The sequence below is a fragment of the Ochlerotatus camptorhynchus genome, unplaced genomic scaffold, assembly GCF_037179485.1.
Source record: "Ochlerotatus camptorhynchus isolate MF236.1 unplaced genomic scaffold, CSIRO-AGI_Acam_v1.1 ptg000006l, whole genome shotgun sequence".
Classification (NCBI taxonomy): Eukaryota; Metazoa; Arthropoda; class Insecta; order Diptera; family Culicidae; genus Ochlerotatus; species Ochlerotatus camptorhynchus.
In genome coordinates this window covers 1,924,536-1,940,000 of record NW_027040498.1, presented here as the reverse complement: position 1 = coordinate 1,940,000, position 15,465 = coordinate 1,924,536, and the positions used below count along the sequence as shown (strand labels likewise).

Here is a 15,465-nt window from a genome sequence, read left to right as displayed (position 1 = left end):
GAACTGTGGCAAACGTACCATCTGTAACCCAATACTTTGCCTGTTCATTATTGTCATCGAAGTCAGCAATCAATAGACGGTCCCCATTATCATCCTTCTGGAATTCATCGGGTGGATTATGCCTAACGTCCTTTATGCCCAACGTCCATTATGCCTATCGTGCATTGTGCCTAACGTCCGTATGCCTAACGACCGTATGCCTAACGACCGTATGCCTAACGTCGTGTACCCGTCGAGGATAACACCTAAGTCTCTGACTTGATAGGAAATTTGGATTGTTTTCTGGCCAAGAGTAATTGTGTTGTGTATTACAGCGTGCTTTCTTGTGAACGATATAGAATTGCATTTATTAATATTTAGTTCTAACAAATTTTTCTTACACCATGTGTAAAAAACGTCAATTTCATGTTGAAATATTTGAAGATCAGGTGCTTTAGATATCTCCATGAAAAGTTTCATGTGATCAACATATATAGAAACATGCAGAAATTTAAAAATATGTTCTATATCGTTGACAAATAAAATAAACAGTAATGGACCAAGATGTGAACCTTGTGGCACACCAGATGTTCCATTAACTATGGTGGACAGATTTCCCTCAAATCTTACCTTTTGCGTCCGCCTTGATAAGTACGACTCGATCCATTTCAGTAGCCTAGGATTGAAGCCTAATTTGGAAAGCTTAAAAAGCAAGAGTGGTATATCAACTCTGTCAAATGCCTTTATCCAATGAGTTTAACAAATCCGTGCTATTTGCTAGTAATTACCAACCTAATCTGTAAGAATACATTGTCATTAATGATGGATTCGAATAATTTAGGAATGCTTGATAATATAGCAACTCCACGGTAGTTTTTTATATCAGACTTTTTACCACTTTTAAAAATTGGAATTAAAAATGATTCCTTCCAAATCGGAGGAAGTACGCTCGACTCCAAGGATAAATTAAACAGCCAGAACAAAGGCTTTGCTAGCTCCTTCGAAAGTTACTTTAAAAAAATTGGTGGTAAACCATCCGGTCCAGCACCTTTTGAAGCATCCAAGGTTTCAAGACCACGTATAATTTCCTTGAGAGTTAAATTATCCACTGCGATGTTCTTCATTGGCTCGGGGAGATACGAAAAATATTGATAATCTCGCTCATTCCCATCATGAATTGTATAAACGTCCTGAAAGAAGTCAGCAAATAAGTTACTAATCTGACTAGGAGTATTGCCCAACCTACTGTCTAATTGCATTTTTGATGGAAAGCTCTTGGATTTTTGCTTTTCTTTAACATAGTTAAAAAAGGATTTTGAGTCTGACTAAATGTTAGTTTCAATCTTTCTATTGTGTTCTTCATATGCATTTTCAATTTCTAAATTAAGTTGGTCACAAATAGTAAGATAAAAGGTAAAATTTTCATCATTTTTGCTTCTCTTGTACTCTTTATGAGCTTTCTGCTTTCTTTTTCTAAGATTTATTATCTGTCTATTGTACCATATTGGTGTTTTTGCATTGACTTTTTTCTTTTGCTTCATGGGCACTGTCTGCTCTAGAATAGAATAAATAATCTGATAGAATACATCAACTGAATGTTCTGCATCATGATTACGGATTACAAGTTGCCAATCTATACTGTTCAATTTATTTTTGATAGCTCCATAGTCTGCCTTACTGAAATCGAAATAGGGATCTGACAAATTATTATCCACCATTGCGGTTTTTTCAAGTATCATTATGGAATATTCAATGGCAGTGTGGCACACTTTAATTTTCCAAAGAGGAGAAGGTGACTCTGATACGCCAAAATCATCAGTCATGGTAGTAAATAGCAAATCTAAATAGCAATTATTTTGATTTTTTATATGATTTACTTGATTCAATCCAATTTCTGCACATTTGTCAAACAAAGTATGAAGTGTTTCATTTTCCCCCATTATCGGAATTAAAATGGATTCATTTTCGTCATCTACAGTAAAATTAGCTGCCCTTTGATTAAAATCTCCGTATGTGAACGTTTGCTTCAGCCTCGAATTCCGACATAATACTGCTAGCAAGACAAATTTTTTTTCAAATGCCTCTTTTTTGGAAAATACACAACAGCGAAAATATGAACACGATCACCAATAATTAATTTGACCCATACATGGTCAAACTCCTTGTTTTTGCAAGATGAAATTTGCTCAGATTCATACTCCACACTAACTGCTATTAACACACCTCCACCGAATTTTTTGTTGGATAATAATTTATCGCGATCATCTCTAAAACGATCACCGAAAACTTTTTCGTTTTTAACACTAGAATCCAAATTTGTTTCTGTTCCTACAATCACAGGAAAAGTGCAAGCATTAACTATCTTGTCACTTTGGTGACGCTTCTCATTCTATTAAAATTCTGACAGTAAATGACCAACTCCTTACTTTCATCATTACGAAGCAATTCCAAAATTTGTGCTTCAGTACTAGGTGGCAAACTAAAACTATTTAAATTAATTACCTCTCCTTCCTGCTGTCGAGAGGTCGTCAAATCGTGAAAGTTGTCCAGTTCTTCAAGAACATTGTCATCGTTGGGACTTTCCTCTAGATGACTCGTCAATTTAGTCGAAGGTGTATGCTGGTCACAAGTGCCGTGCCAAACTGATTTCCTACGCAATTAATCAATCTTTGATGTGAATTTCGCTAATAAACACGAGGAGCATTTCTTATAGCAAAACTTGCCATAACAAAATGGGCATAGTTCATTTTAGTAAACAAACTAACACTTCTTCCGACTGTGTCACCTCTCTTACTCGCCTAGCCTCGCATGCAGTAGCTGAAATCATCCGGTTAGGCGCAGGAATGGTACATGGAGATTCGCTCTCCGGATATGGGTTTAGAATTTCACCTCGATGAAATTGCATCGTTGGACGATAATTAGTCGGTGGCCTGGAGAAGCGATCTTTCGATTTTTGTTTAAATCTTAACATTTGAACCAACACCAATGAATTTTTACACTTAAAGTCCGAGATGTGCAGCGAGCATTTCTCACTTCATTTTTGCAACGCAAAGACAAATACAGTTTATTACTAAAATTAAAATCTACTTTTTTTACGTATCTATAGCAAGCTCAAACTCTATTCTATCACCTGCTTCAAACAGAACTATGTTTCGTCAACTGTGTGCAAAGTTATTAGCAAATGAGCAGTTCGTGACCAAAACTGTGTATGCCAAGCATGGTTGCAGCTTTTTCGAAATAACGACGAGGAAAAAACGACCCTAATGCACTAGGAAGGTTTAAAGATACCCAATCTCGCATCTAGGCGAGTAAGAGAGGTGACACAGTCGGAAGAAGTGTTAGTTTGTTTACTAAAATGAACTATGCCCATTTTGTTATGGCAAGTTTTGCTATAAGAAATGCTCCTCGTGTTTATTAGCGAAATTCACATCAAAGATTGATTAGTTGCGTAGGAAATCAGTTTGGCACGGCATTTGTAACCAGCATACACCTTCCGGTCGTATGAAACAGGTCAAAAACTGTCCAAATCCACAGATAAACATTTTTGTTTTGAATTTCTGTATGGCAAAATAGTGAACTTTTCGTGAACATTAACGGCAAAGAACTCACCAACACTGGGAGACCGTGAGTTCCTGCCCACCTGTCATTTCCCATCTCGATCTCGCATGGCATTCGGACAACCTCGCACAATGTAGTCGTATCGCCTGGGACCGAGATGGGAAATGACAGGTGGGCAGGAACTCATGGTCTCCCAGTGTTGGTGAGTTCTTTGCCGTTAATGTTCACGAAAAGTTCACTAATTTGCCATACAGAAATACAAAACATTTTTTTTTTTCGGGCGGATTTGGACGGTTTTTGACCTGTTTCATATGACCGGAAGGTGTACGTGAACATTAACGGCAAAGAACTCACCAACACTGGGAGACCGTGAGTTTCTGCCCACCTGTCATTTCCCATCTCGGTACGGGATGATTTTAAGGGACTAAAAATCGTTTTATATCAATATCAAATATGTGAAGAGTTTCTTTGGGTAATGCGTGTATGTGTAAGTGTTATTATTAATTAACTGAGGGTTCTTCCCATTTGGTATAAACCTTATACATGTTTGAGATTGCGAAACACTCTGTTTCGAAACCTGGTGGTTGAAATAATCTTGTAGGAAAAGAGCGTCATTTTTGCGGTTTGTCAAGGGCAGTCTTTTTGAACATCGTTCATTACTTTTTAATATAGAAAGCTAGCGTTAGGTTCAATTATTGTTTTCAGTTAATCCATTTTAAAATAGATCGATTAATGCTGGTATTCTCCCATTCAAACTTCAAAAAATTTGCACCGTTGAGCCACATTCCGTGTTTTTACTGAAGATTCACTAGGGTGCGTATCTCGAGTGCACCTTTAGTGAAAACACAGAGTGTGGCTCAATGGAAGTTTGAAGTTAAGTTTGACCGGGAGAATAGTATCTTTCATCCATCTATTTTAATATGGATTAACTGAAAATTCAATTTGACTTAACGTTAGCTTCCTATATTAAAAATAATGAACGATGCTCCAAAGATCGGTCCATCCCTGGCCAAGGGCGTAGCAAACATTCACTACGAATTCTCTGATTTTCAAAAACTTGAAACATTCTTCCTATGGAATTCCTTCCCTGCTGGAATCTACACGATAAATTATATCCCAAACTAGTCCAAAGGGAAAACTTAACTCCATCTCTTGCACTCCTTTAGAACGACAGCAGAAATTCAATCGCGCACTCCTAACAAGCTCACCGCGGACATCGTTCGTCTAATAACTTTGTCAGATCCTTTTTTGCCTGACGGCGGCAGCAACGACACGATAATTCCAAATCCTACATTCTCACCGGTTGATCCGTTCGCTGCACGCCCCAGGGCATAATTAAAAGCGAAGCATCCAGCAGACGTGAAACTTTGCTGCAGCAACCTCAGCCCGTGAAAATCCGAGGACAAATATTTAATGAGAATTTACGGCTTCACGTTCGTTCGTTCACTCTCGACGCACATTTCTGATGCGGGACTTTTTGCAAGAATCCCCTCCTGTCTCCCCCCCCCATCTTTTGCGCAGTCAGTATGATGTGCAACCGAAGTCCTCCGGATAACTTGATGTGAAAAGTTGTTGCGAGGAATAGTGGCTGCTGGAAATGATTTCCCATTTGCAAAACCCAATTAAAACATTCTAACTAAATGGTGCAGCTGGCACACAGTCGAAGACGATGCAACTTTCTGATACGGTGGGTGGAAGGCTAATCTCTATCCGTCCATTACGGTTGTGAAGCAGCCGCTGTCGAAATTCATTCGATCAGGAATAATGGTAATTCCAAGTTTCCACCTGAGCTTCATCAACTTTTTGCCAATTGGAAATGCAAATATTAAAAAGCGATTTCGGACGTCCGACGAGTTAGTGCACTTCCAAGTTTCTACTGTAAATTGCTTTTTATTCCGATCTTGAATAATGCAAAAACTTTCAATCATGATTCAATTTCTCGATTTCAGCCGCAACCGATATGTAACTTGGAAGACTTGACCCGCGTCGTGGTAAACCGAGACGATGACGTGTCCAACACGGTGACCGTGTTCATCAACCCAGACCGGGTAATCAATTTCTCGATGGAAGATCGAGATGCCTGTGAATTTGCCATCGTTCTCGCCGGATACTATCGACTAATGGCCGGTGAGTCCAGTCTATTGCCAAGAGTTTAAACCCAAATATCTAAAATACATTCTCCACGTCCCATTCCAGGCAAAGAGCTCCCACTGGAGCAGGAGCGTGAAATGACGGTGGAGGAAATCGCACCACCATATCTCTCGCAGCATACGGTGCTGCACGCTAGCTGGAGTTACCTTCCGTCGGAGAAGCAAACCCACAGTATGGCCTTCCTGATGCCGCCGCCGTACCATTCGACCAAAACGGTGTACATTCCTTCGAAATCGGACGATTGCGATCGGAACATGAACAATACGTTGACGTCGAACAAGAACCTCAAGCTGACCGGTGGTGACGAGTATGGTTTTGAGCTGCACAACCCACGGGTTTCCAGGGACGGGCTGGAGCGAGCCGGTTCAGGTGGATCGTTGAAGCATACCATGTCCGAAGCGCGGAACGAAGAAGTCTTACGAAGAGTCGCAGAGATGCAGAAGATGGTGGAAAGTTCAGAGCGCTATCTGAACGAGCACGGAGAATACTGCCACGAGTTTGACGTGCGACCTGGGAAGTTGAACCTGTGGCGTGAGACTTCCGTTGATGTGGAAAGTGACTGTGAAAGCATGAACAGCAGTAAGCAGTCATCGAACGAGGATGCTCCTGGAGTACTCCGGCACAGTGACTCGCTCACTTTGCTCTCCGAAACGATCAACCAAGGGCTGGACGGTATTGCTAAGGGATTGAATTCAATCTACACTGCTCCGTTCAGTGAAGTCAACGGACGATTGGACAACCCCTCCGCGCAGAGTACTCCTAAAGGTCAACGGAAGGTTCAAGGCCTCAGCCAAATCCTGAGTGATCTGCAAGCACTCGGAAATGATCTGTCTCAAAGCGAGAGTGATTCGGAGTCGTTGTACACTCCGAACAGCTCCCCAATCCACAATAAGAATACGAACCAGTTGCCTCAAACTAGCCTAAGGAGCAAGACTCTCCGAACGAGTTTTGGACTACACAGTCCGGATAGCTCGATTCTTGGTTGTGATACAAAAGATATAAATCTGAAGGAATATCTCCGACAGCTAAAGGAAGCCAGCAGCGGAGACAATGCAGACAATACGGATCTGGCTGCTAAGAAGATAGCAGAACTGTACGGTTACGAAATCGGTGAAGATACAATCATTGAAACCGACCCGGATATCATCGATCTTCGCTCGATACCTCCTCCGCAAACTCCGGACGAACTGGACAACCTAAACGTACTGAACGTGCCTCCGACAGGATTTGATGACCAGCAAAACCCTCCCGGCGTAGACTCCGTCGTCGGTGACCTGGAGGAGTTCCTCAAACAGGTAAAAATCGAACCCCCAACTCAGAAGATCACTCCAGCCGTAGAATTGACCCCGGAGGAGATCTTGTCTTACATAATTCCTCCTCCACCGGGCCTTGCCGATACCGATCCAGGCACCACGCAATCCAAGCCACCAGCACTGAAAACCAACCCTCCCAGCATCCAGCAACTAGCGAACAATAACACAACCAACACCAAGAACCTCAACCATGTCACAGTCGAGCCGCCAGTGCCAAAGCCTAGAATCAGCACCGAGACCAACTCGATCAATCTGCTGGCCAAGTATGACAAATCCCGATTCGAAGTCTACTACCCTCCCGAAATACTAGAAGAAAAGTCGACCGAATATGACCTGTACAGCAACAGCGAAGCGGCCAATGCCAACACCAACAAACCAACGACCAACTCCGAGAAAACCAATGGACACGTCATCGAATACCCAACCGTAGATAGGAAAGGACCCTTCTCGTGCTGTACAAAAACGAAGAAAGAAAAGACTGAAGAATCCACGGACCAAGAAGCTCCCAACGGGGGAGTCCCCAACAGCGAACCCAAATCCAAAGAACTTGCGCTTCCCCCGAAACGCTGTCCTCATGTCGCAGAAACGACTCCTCCTCCCAAACGACCTCCGAAGAGCGCTGAACTTCAACTCAAGCTGAACTCCCCCGTTCGATCTCCAAACTACGCAAAAACCAACGGCAACTCAGGAAACTACTACGAAATTAATCCACCCTCCCTTCCACCACGGTTCGAAAAGCAATCCTCCTCTCCTCCTTCCGTCACGCTCTCCACCCTGCCTCCCAGGAAGCCCCCACTACCTCCCATTCCCCAGAAACCCTGCATTCGTAGTCCGGTGCCCATTCTCAAGAACCCCGTAACATACACCCTGTCCAGTTCGGCCAATAATTCTCCGATTCGAACGGCTGGCATCGGTTCTCCTCACTTTCACCGCAATCCAAACTGTTATAGGGAAATTGAACGAGCATTCAACCGGGATGACCTGCCCGAAAAATCCTCTCCGGGAGCGCATTCGATGTCACCGACACCAACCAGTCGCCAAAACGGACACTACCGATCACACAGCGACTGCCCTCCGGTATGTCTGAAGAACCCTTCCGCCGAGAACAAACCTCAGCTCTCGCTGCTCTGCTCACCACAGATGTCCCGTAAGACCAACCTGAGCAACCCGGGAAGTCCTATCCTATCGAACAAGAATGGCCACATCATGAACGTGGACACACTGATGGCGAAAACTGACGTCGCCATGGCCGGCCTTCTGGTCAAACTGGACCAGGTGGCGGCCATGTGCTCCGCTGCCCAAACTGCCGGTGGTGGCACCAGCATCGACGAGGAGAAATTCCAGCAAGCCAAAGACGAACTCACCGACCAATCGCTGCACCTGGTCACATCGTCCAAGCACCTGGTGGTATCGATGTCCGATGCCAATCTGACCAACTTGCCCGAACATCTGACGGCTTGCCTTTCGTCGCTCCGTAGGATCACCGAGCTGGCACAGGATTTGACCCGGTACACCTCGGCCCCGCTTCAAACCCGCAACATTGTGCTGAAGGTTCACGATGTGGCCTCCAGCTTCCGGGAGCTGGCCTGCGTTCGGGTCGGACCACTCGGGGCCGGTCAACTGGCCCTGCATGCCGAGTGTCTCGCTAACGTGCTGGCAACACTGCTCCGTAGCTTGAGGGTTTTCTCCCCCTAGGGGTTCGCCGATGGTGACCGCGAAAGCGGCAGTGAAGGGTGTGGCTGTTTTCGATGTAAATAGAGAGGGAATTGGGGTGAATAGCTGTTTTATTTGGATGTTATGTGCGGTTAGGATAGTGTTGTTACTGTTTTGTTTTTAAATATGGTAGTGATTTCGTTGAAGCATGTCAAACATTTTAGGGAAGCCTATTTACTGGAGGTGTAATTGTTATTTATTAGACTTTTAGATGCATTGAAGAATTAGGTCGTTGTATGAGTATTGATTTGAGTTGGTTTGCACGTGTGGGTAGAACAGTGGAAGATTGATAAAAAGAGATGTGGATAAAATGTGTACGAAATTCGTCCTCTTACTCGATTTGAATATTGTTATGGGTCACGGGGGACAATTTTGCTCGTAAGGGATTGTAACTAAAAGTTTCTAAGAAACTTTCAGATAGTTCCGAGGGAATATCCAAAAACTTCCGAAGAATCTCCAGGCAAGCTCCAGACGATCCCCAAGGAACATGACGAAAATTTCGGTGGAATATCAGGAAAATTCCGGAAAAGCTTCAGTAAAGTTCCAAGGGAACTGCAATAAAGTTCCAAGAGAAGTTCCGAGAGCTTCAGGGAAGTTTCAAGATAAATTTAGGGAGGTTCCAAGAGAATTTCAAAGAAGATCAAGGGATCTTTAAAAATGTTCATGGTGGTTACTCATAGTTACTCGGTGATTAACGAGCTCCGAAAACCGATGTAGTCTTTTTTAATCCTTATAAACAAGAGCAGAAAAATTGGACGCCAATCCATTACTTTGCGGTCAAATGGTCAAAATTGAAACGTCTGGAAAATTTAGAAAACATTATGTTTGTATTGAGAATTTTTTGGAAAATCCAAAAAAGTAAAGGAAATTCCGAAAGCTTCAGGGTAGTTCCAAAATCTTCAAGACCATCCAGAATCCAGAAAATTTGAGAACTCCAGGTATAATTCGAGAATATTTGGGCAGTTTCGTTAGATTCATTTTTTTACTTGGGCCTGTGAAGCCAGGTACATAAATTTTCAAAGGAAAATTTTCCCTAGGTGCCAATTTTCACTAGGTGCTCTCTAAGTGAAGAAATATTGCTCCACTTGAAAAGAAAAACTGCTAGTTGGAGAGTCTCCAAAAACTTCTGGAAATTTTTGTGAACATCTTTCGATTATCTTCAGAAAAAAACAATGCTGGAACTTTATAGGTACTGCAAGAACAAAGTACAAAAGACATCCAAGAAGTTGAGAGTCCCGTGAAAGTCAGAAAAAATAGTGAAAACATTATTGAATTTTAGTGAACTTTTGGAAAATTTAGAAAACTTTATGTTTGTTCTGAGAATTTCTTGGAAAATCCAAAACTGTAAAGGAATCTCCAAAAACTTCGGAGTAGTTCCAAGATTTTCAAGAGCGTCCAGAACTACGGGAAAGTTTAAGATCTTTTAGGGTGAGCTCCGATAGTTTCAGGCCAGTCCCACCCATTTCAGGAAAATTTCTGGAAATTCAATGAAGATCAAAGAGCTTCAGGGCAGTTCTATTTACCTCAGGAAGTTTACAGGAGTAGCCAAAACTTCAGTTTAGTTTGAAGATCTTAAGGAAAGTTACGTTCCAGTTCTAAGAGCTCAGGGTGGTTCCATGATTGTAAGGAAAATTGTGTGAACTTTAGGGAAATTTCGAGAATATTTGGGCAGTTTCATTAGATACAGGGAGCCTTCTAGAAGTTCTAAAAAATTAAAGATAGAACATCAAGGTAGTTTAGATAATGATAGAAAAGTTTTGCAAACTTCACAGAAGTTGAAATAAACTTACGTAAGTCCAGAAACCGTTGGGAAGTTAAGAAACTGCCATAACTTTCATTAATGTTACGGCAATTCCAGAAACATCATCAGAAGAGAAGTGAGAATTTCCGGAAAGTTTTAAGAACTTCAGGATGGTCCAAGAGCCAGTGATGGTATAATCATTAGCAAATTGATATTTTTCCGCTATCTACGATCTCCATACCATGCGTGATATTGGAACAAAATATCATGCTTGATATTGATTTTAGAAGCTCCTTTGATATTGTGAGACTATTCACAACGTGTTAAATTGAAGCTGAAATTCCGCTGCATCTCGTTTTCTTAGAAAGCGAAGGTATAATAATGCTTTCCCATTTTAACTCATCGCCGATGGAAGACACGAAGGGACTGCTGCCAGCCGTTATGGATGTTTCGGTTGCGTTCGGGTGTAAAGCCAAAATCATGAAACTCAATCTCACCACAGTTTGTTGAGATTTGCCGCTGGTGAGTTTTGTTAGCTGTATATTCCGAGCTGCGATATCACAGCTTACAATATCAACCACAGTTGTTTGCTTGTTGATTTTTGTCTACCAAAATCAAGCGTGATCTTGTTCTTTGGTGAGATTTGATTTTTTGATATTTTAGTCCAGAGAATTTAAGAAAAATCCAGAGTCCAGAGAATTTAAGGAAAATCGTGGAAACTGTGAAGAAGTTTCAAGAACCTCAGAGAAGCTAGGTACAGAGATCTTCAGGAAAGCTCAGAGATCAATAACTTCAATAAAGCCACGCTTAATAATTTCAGGAAAGTCCAGACATTCATGGAACCTTAAATATCTGTAAAAGATATTCTGCGTAAAACCGTCTGTAGAGAACGATTTGCTGGCTCTCAACTTAGTGTTCTAGATACACTTCCACGGTTATTAATTGAGAGCTTTCTATACCAACCACTCCATGAATTTGTATATTGAGTGGCAAGCTCAATGATATTCTTTGCCCAGGGAAGTCAAGATTTCCTCGGGAATCAAACCCGCTTTGACTTGGTAATACATTGCCTTTACTGACTAGGCTATTTAAGGCTCGAATCCGTAAATGTTATTTTTAATCTGCAAAATTTTGAAATACTTTATGAAGTTCCAGGAATTTCAGAGAAGTCCAAAGAACTTCGGAAAAGTTTAAAAAACTACTATCATATTTTGAGAAATTTCGAAAAAAAAACTCGGGCATTACCGGAAATTTAGCAAAGTCCAAAGAGAAATTTATACCATATAGGCAGATTCATTATTTTAAGAGATTTTTCAAGCATTTCGAGTAATATCAGAGAACTTCAGAGCAATGTTGTTACATTATTGCAAGAACTTTCAAGGAGTGTCGAGGAGTTTTGAAACATTCCGAGAATTTCAGGAACGCTCCAAAAAATTAGGAAAAATGACGGGCTTCAGGAAAAATCCACAAAATTTCAGAAAAAAAAATGTTGGAACTCAAGAAACGTTCTGAGAGTTTTTTGAAAATTTATGGAAATTCATGAAGGAATGAATACTTCAGGTAAGTTTAGAGAACCTCAGGGTAGTTAAGAGATTTTAAGGGAAGTTCCACGAGCGTCAAGGAAGTATCGAAAATCTTCAGGAACATTTCGGGAGCTTCAGGATCGATGAAAGAATTTCAACTCCAGGAGCATCATCAGAAGAGTACCGAGAGTTTCAGTGAAATTCCAAGAATTTCCGGAAATATTAGAGAAATTCAGGAACATTTTAGGAACTATAAAGAATTTAAAAAATGGAAGGTTTTCAGGGAAGATTCATGAACGAACTGCAGGATAATAAGGGAAGTTCAAATTAATTCTATAAAATTTCGGGTACTTTCCTGAAGTTCCCTTGGTACTTTCCTGAAGTTCCCTCGGAACATTTCTGAAGTTCCCTCGGAACTTTCCTGAAGTTCCCTCGGAACTTTTCTGAAGTTCCCTCGGAACTTTCCTGAAGTTCCCTCGGAACTCTCCTGAAGTTCCCTCGGAACTTTCCTGAAGTTCCCTTGAAACTTTCCTGAAGTTCCCTCGAAACTTTCCTGAAGTTCCCTCGAAACTTTCCTGAAGTTCCCTCGAAACTTTCCTGAAGTTCCCTCGGAACTTTCCTGAAGTTCCCTTGGAACTTTCCTGAAGTTCCCTCGGAACTTTGCTGAAGTTCCCTCGGAACTTTCCTGAAGTTCCCTCGGAACTTTCCTGCAGTTCCCACGGAACTTACCTGAATTTCCCTTAGAACTTTCCTGAAGTTTCCTTGGAACTTTCCTGAAGTTCCCTCGGAACTTTCCTGAAGTTCCTTCGGAACTTTCCTGAAGTTGCCTTGGAACTTTCTTGAAGTTCCCTTGAAACTTTCCTGAAGTTCCCTTGGAACTTTCCTGAAGTTCCCTCGGAACTTTCCTGAAGTTCCCTTGAAACTTTCCTGAAGTTCCCTCGGAACTTTCCTGAAGTTCCCTCGGAACTTTCCTGAAGTTCCGTCTGAACTTTCCTGAAGTTCCGTCGGAACTTTCCTGAAGTTCCCTCGGAACTTTTCTGAAGTTCCCTCGGAAATTTTCTGAAGTTCCCTCGGAACTTTTCTGAAGTTCCCTCGAAACTTTTCTGAAGTTCCTTTGGAACTTTCCTGAAGTTCCCTTGGAGCTTTCCTGAAGTTCCCTTGAAACTTTCCTGAAGTTCCCTTGGATCTTTCTTGAAGCTACCTTGGAACTTTCCTGAAGTTCCCTTGGAATTTTCCAGAAGTTCCCTCGGAACTTTTCTGAAGTTCCCTCGGAACTTTCCTGAAGTTTCTTTGGAACTTTCCTGAAGTTCCCTTGGAACTTTCCTGAAGTTCGCTCGGAACACTCCTGAAGTTCCCTTGGAACTTTCCTGAAGTTCCCTCGGAACTTTCCTGAAGTGAACTTTTAGCAAGTGACGTGTACTTGTCGGAAGTATCATAAGCTTCTCAGAAATTCTCGGAAATTCTGTGCAATTCATGGAACATCCGAGAGCTTCCCGAAACATTAAAGCTCATGGAAGCTTCGGCAAGTGGATGAACTTCTGACAAGTTAATTGAATTTCCGAAAAATTCACGGAACTTCCGAGATGTTCACAGAATTTCCGACAAGGGCAAGTTCACAGAATAAACTAAAAGCTCTCTGAACCGTCGACCAGTTCAAGGAACTTTAACAAAAAGTTCATTTTCACGAATCTTTCGAGAAACTCACGAAAAAACCGAGCTAACGGACTTTGTAACTCACTGAACTTTGACAGAAGTTCACAGAAATTCCAAATTTTCAAAGTGTTAATGAGATATTCAACAAACATTATTACTTTTGGGTGCCACATAGGAAAACTAATGGAACCTAAAAGAACTGTAAACAAATTGATATAACTTCAGAAATGCAACTTAAAATAATTTGAGGAGCTTGGTTCCGACTATAATACTTAAAAAGTGAACTTACATCCCTTGGAACGTCTCCAAACTCGAACAAATGCATTGAACTTCAATCACACTAACCAAATTTTAAATAAAATAACAATATCCTAAAAAAGCAGCTCCACTCCAAATGACGAATCGGAAAAACTCGACTTTCTGCGATTTGCATAAAATTTTAAATAATTCACATTTTTGCAAAACATCGGCCATTTTGGATCTCGTATTTTCGTCATTTTTTAATAAATTGTAGCATGAATAACGTCTGAGAAAACGTTGTAGGGAAAATGTACACAGTATTTTGTTTTAGTAATTTTGAGTAACAATTCCAATAAAGTGTTAAAAAGTAAAATACCTCAAAAAGTATAACTTCAATTTAATAATTATTTAAAAAAAAAGATCATAAAAAATGCATACTTTCAGAATATACAAAACAATGGAAACTTGAAAATTGACAGAACTTGACCAGAACTTTTGATTAACTTTTTACTAGTACGCTTGTTTGTGTAATTTAGAAGTAACAAGGTAGTTAATCAATTCTGTATCCAACAAATTTCCGCCCTCACTCCAAAAGCCCTGGGTTCAATCGCAGTCGGCGCCGTCGGGATTTTCTAAAGCAAACCGTCATATTCCTTACAATTTGACAATCCGTTTGGATACGTCAGCTCACATTGACAGGTCTATTAATATGAGTTTCCATAGTTTCCGCACCAGAACAAAGAAAACTCTAGCGATAAGGACAGCGCACAATGGATCCGTTTGCATTGCGTTGACGTAAATTTGACATTGTGCGTGACCCTGTACGCTTCCCCTACACGCTAACTTGAAAGTATGTATTAGCGAGCAAAATTTCTCCCATTTCGAAGAAAAGCGGCTTAACTAATTTATTTCTATTCAACGTCGAGTATCAATAACCGACGAGCATCAAATGCCAATTCGTGATTATGACCAGCAATCTACTGACTGATAGCAATCGAGTGCCAGGGAGTGGAACTTCCACTCCAGGAATGGAACCTATCGAAACCAACGATTTTTTTTTGTCTCAGAAAAATCCCAATAACCTTGGCTGGGACCCAGACACACTGAGGTGAGAAAGCAGTCACGCTTACCACTCTGCCACCAGTGATATCCAGCTTAACTCATTAATGGGTATTGAATTGATAATTAAATTTGACATAACTCCTCACCCAATTTTCCACTATTTCTATCCACGTGTGCAAAAAGAGTAGAAGAAGAAAAAAGTGCATTAATTTCCGACATATTTATCATAAATGAAAATCCCAATTTCGCGATAATTGTCCTAGATTGCAATTACGACGGCCAACAGGTAAATAGTTGACGTTGTTACCCGGCCGAATAATTAATGAACCGCATTTCCATTAACGCATACTTTAGCCCTTAAATATAGTTATAAGCATGAAATTTAACCCTAACTAAAACATTGACACGCGCTCTATGTGTTGAAGCTGTAAGCTGGCAAAAAAACACAAACACATTCTCACTTAGGACACCGTAATTTGATTTTTAGGCGAAATCCAATCAATCAATGGCGAAACCAATATATATTACGAAA

General features: G+C 41.1%; 1 protein-coding gene across 1 annotated transcript in view; it reads left to right on the top strand.

The window, feature by feature from the left end:
• Window positions 1-9,014, top strand: part of LOC135717574 (uncharacterized) — a 1,030,279-nt gene extending 1,021,265 nt beyond the window's left edge. The window contains exons 12-13 of the mRNA XM_065239713.1: window positions 5,487-5,664; window positions 5,734-9,014. Of these exons, the coding sequence (XP_065095785.1) occupies window positions 5,487-5,664; window positions 5,734-8,696 (3,141 nt within the window). The 3' untranslated portion in view covers window positions 8,697-9,014. The remainder of the gene's footprint in view (window positions 1-5,486; window positions 5,665-5,733) is intronic.
• Window positions 9,015-15,465: the final 6,451 nt, after the last annotated feature.